At 49.4% G+C, this 2216-nt stretch overlaps 1 protein-coding gene across 1 annotated transcript; it reads left to right on the forward strand.

Annotated features, from left to right (window-relative positions):
• Positions 1 to 292: 292 nt before the first annotated feature.
• Positions 293 to 1959, forward strand: OR1I1 (olfactory receptor family 1 subfamily I member 1). The gene has a single exon (XM_005588269.4). It carries the CDS (start codon positions 823 to 825, stop codon positions 1957 to 1959), a length of 1137 nt encoding a protein of 378 aa, XP_005588326.3. The 5' UTR covers positions 293 to 822.
• Positions 1960 to 2216: the final 257 nt, after the last annotated feature.

Genomic DNA, 2216 nt, shown 5'->3' on the forward strand with positions numbered 1-2216 from the left:
GTGCGTGCCTATAATCCCTGCTACTCGGGAGGCTGAGGCACGAGAATCACTTGAACCTGGGACACGGAGGTTGCAGTGAGCTGAGATCGTGCCACTGCTCTCCAGCCTGGGTGACAGAGCAAGACTCTGTCTCAAAAAAAAAAGAAAAAGGAAAAAGAAAAGAGGGAGAAATAACAGGAAAGGAAGAGAAGGAAAAACAGAAGATGGTCAGGTTCCCTTTACTGTATAGTGTTTTTGTTGAGGTTTGATTCTGCTTGATTTTTTTTTTTTCTCTCTTTTTGTTTTTTGTATTTTGTTTGAGACAGAGTCTTGCTCTGTAGCCCAGGCTAGAGCGCAATGGCACAATCTCAGCTCACTGCAAACTTTGTCTCCCGGGTTCAAGCTATTCACCTGCCTCAGCCTCCAGAGTAGCTGGTATTACAGGTGCCCACCACCACTCCTGAGTAATTTTTTTGTATTTTTATAGAGACGGGGATTCACCATGTTGGCCAGGCTGGTCTCAAACTCCTGACCTCAAGCAATCTGCCCGCCTCAGCCTCCCAAAGTGCTGGGATTACAGGCATGGGCCATTTTGTTTTGTTTTCTATGAAGCTTTGCTCCACTGAAGGAAGCAAAAGTGTTTATAGAGAACATCCACGTTGACTATGAGCGACTCTGTTAGATCCTTGAGACCCTGACTGTCTCAGGCGTGAAGGACTTGGCTTGAGGAGCAACAGAAGCCCACTGAAGATGGCTTGAGGATAAACGAACACAAAGGAATTTGATGGATTTGATGGAATTTTCACAGAACAGTATAGGTTTCCGTGGGAAGCTGGGACCAGAATGGCATCCCTGACCCCCGGCTCTGTGTGGATTTTCTCCCTTTTTGTTCCCACTAGACAACGACCATACATGGAACCAGAAAACCAAACCGAAATCTCAGAATTCTTTCTTCAGGGACTCTCAGCAAAGCCAGAGCATCAGACCCTCCTCTTCACAATGTTCCTCTCCACATACCTGGTCACCATCATTGGAAATGTCCTCATTATCCTGGCCATCATCACAGACTCTCACCTCCACATGCCCATGTACTTCTTCCTCTTCAACCTCTCACTTGTTGACATCCTATTATCCTCCACCACCGTCCCCAAGATGCTAGTGAACATCCAGACTCAGAGCAGAGCCATCACCTTTGCGGGCTGCCTCACCCAGATGTATGCCTTCCACCTGTTCGGGACCATGGACAGCTTTCTCCTGGCGGTAATGGCCATCGACCGCTTCGTGGCCATTGTCCATCCGCTGCGTTACTTGGTTCTCATGTGCCCTCGTGTCTGTGGGTTGCTGCTGGGGGTATCGTGGGTGATCACCAACCTCCAGTCTCTCATACACACCTGCCTCATGGTTCAACTGACCTTCTGCGCCAGCTCCGAAATCTCCCACTTCTTTTGTGACCTCATGCCCCTGCTGAAGCTCTCCTGCTCGGACACACACACCAACGAGCTGATGATCTTTGCTTCTGGCATTGTCATGGGCACCAGCCCACTCTCCTGCATCCTCCTCTCGTACATCCGCATTTTCCGGACAGTCTTTAAGATCCCTTCGGCTCGGGGCAAGTGGAAAGCCTTCTCCACCTGTGGCTCACATCTCACTGTGGTGTCACTGTTCTACGGGACCATCTTTGCTATATACTTACAGCCCGCATCCCCCAGCTCCTCCCAGAAGGACAAGGTAGCCACCCTAATGTGTGGGGTAGTCATCCCCATGCTCAACCCCTTTATCTACAGCCTACGGAACAAGGACGTGAAGGCAGCCCTGGGGAAGCTCATCGGCAAAGTGGCCATCCCCTGTCCTAGGCCAGAACAGTTTTTGGATGTTTATCATGTTCCAGGATCACTGCTGGGTGCTAGAGACAGAGAGATGCATCCCACCCCCTACCCTCGAGGAGTTCAGAGTCTAGCTGGGAATAGAGACACGGAATAAACCCTTCCAGTACAACGTGGTAAATGTGTCATAAAGAGATGAACAAAGTGTACGAGCACCCAAAGGAAAGGTGTGCGTTTTCCCCAGGATTTATCTTCCCCATAAAGATCAGAATAGGAAGGATCAAAGTGGCCTGAAATTAGCCCCCCTGGGGGATCAGGCTTTTAGGATTGCTATGTGGATAAGAGTATTGAAAACAAGAGTTGTAGCTACACTCATTTTAGTATTGACAAAGGCCAGGTGTGGAGGCTCAAGCC

Source organism: Macaca fascicularis, chromosome 19 (genome assembly GCF_037993035.2).
Source record: "Macaca fascicularis isolate 582-1 chromosome 19, T2T-MFA8v1.1".
In the NCBI taxonomy this organism is placed as follows: Eukaryota; Metazoa; Chordata; class Mammalia; order Primates; family Cercopithecidae; genus Macaca; species Macaca fascicularis.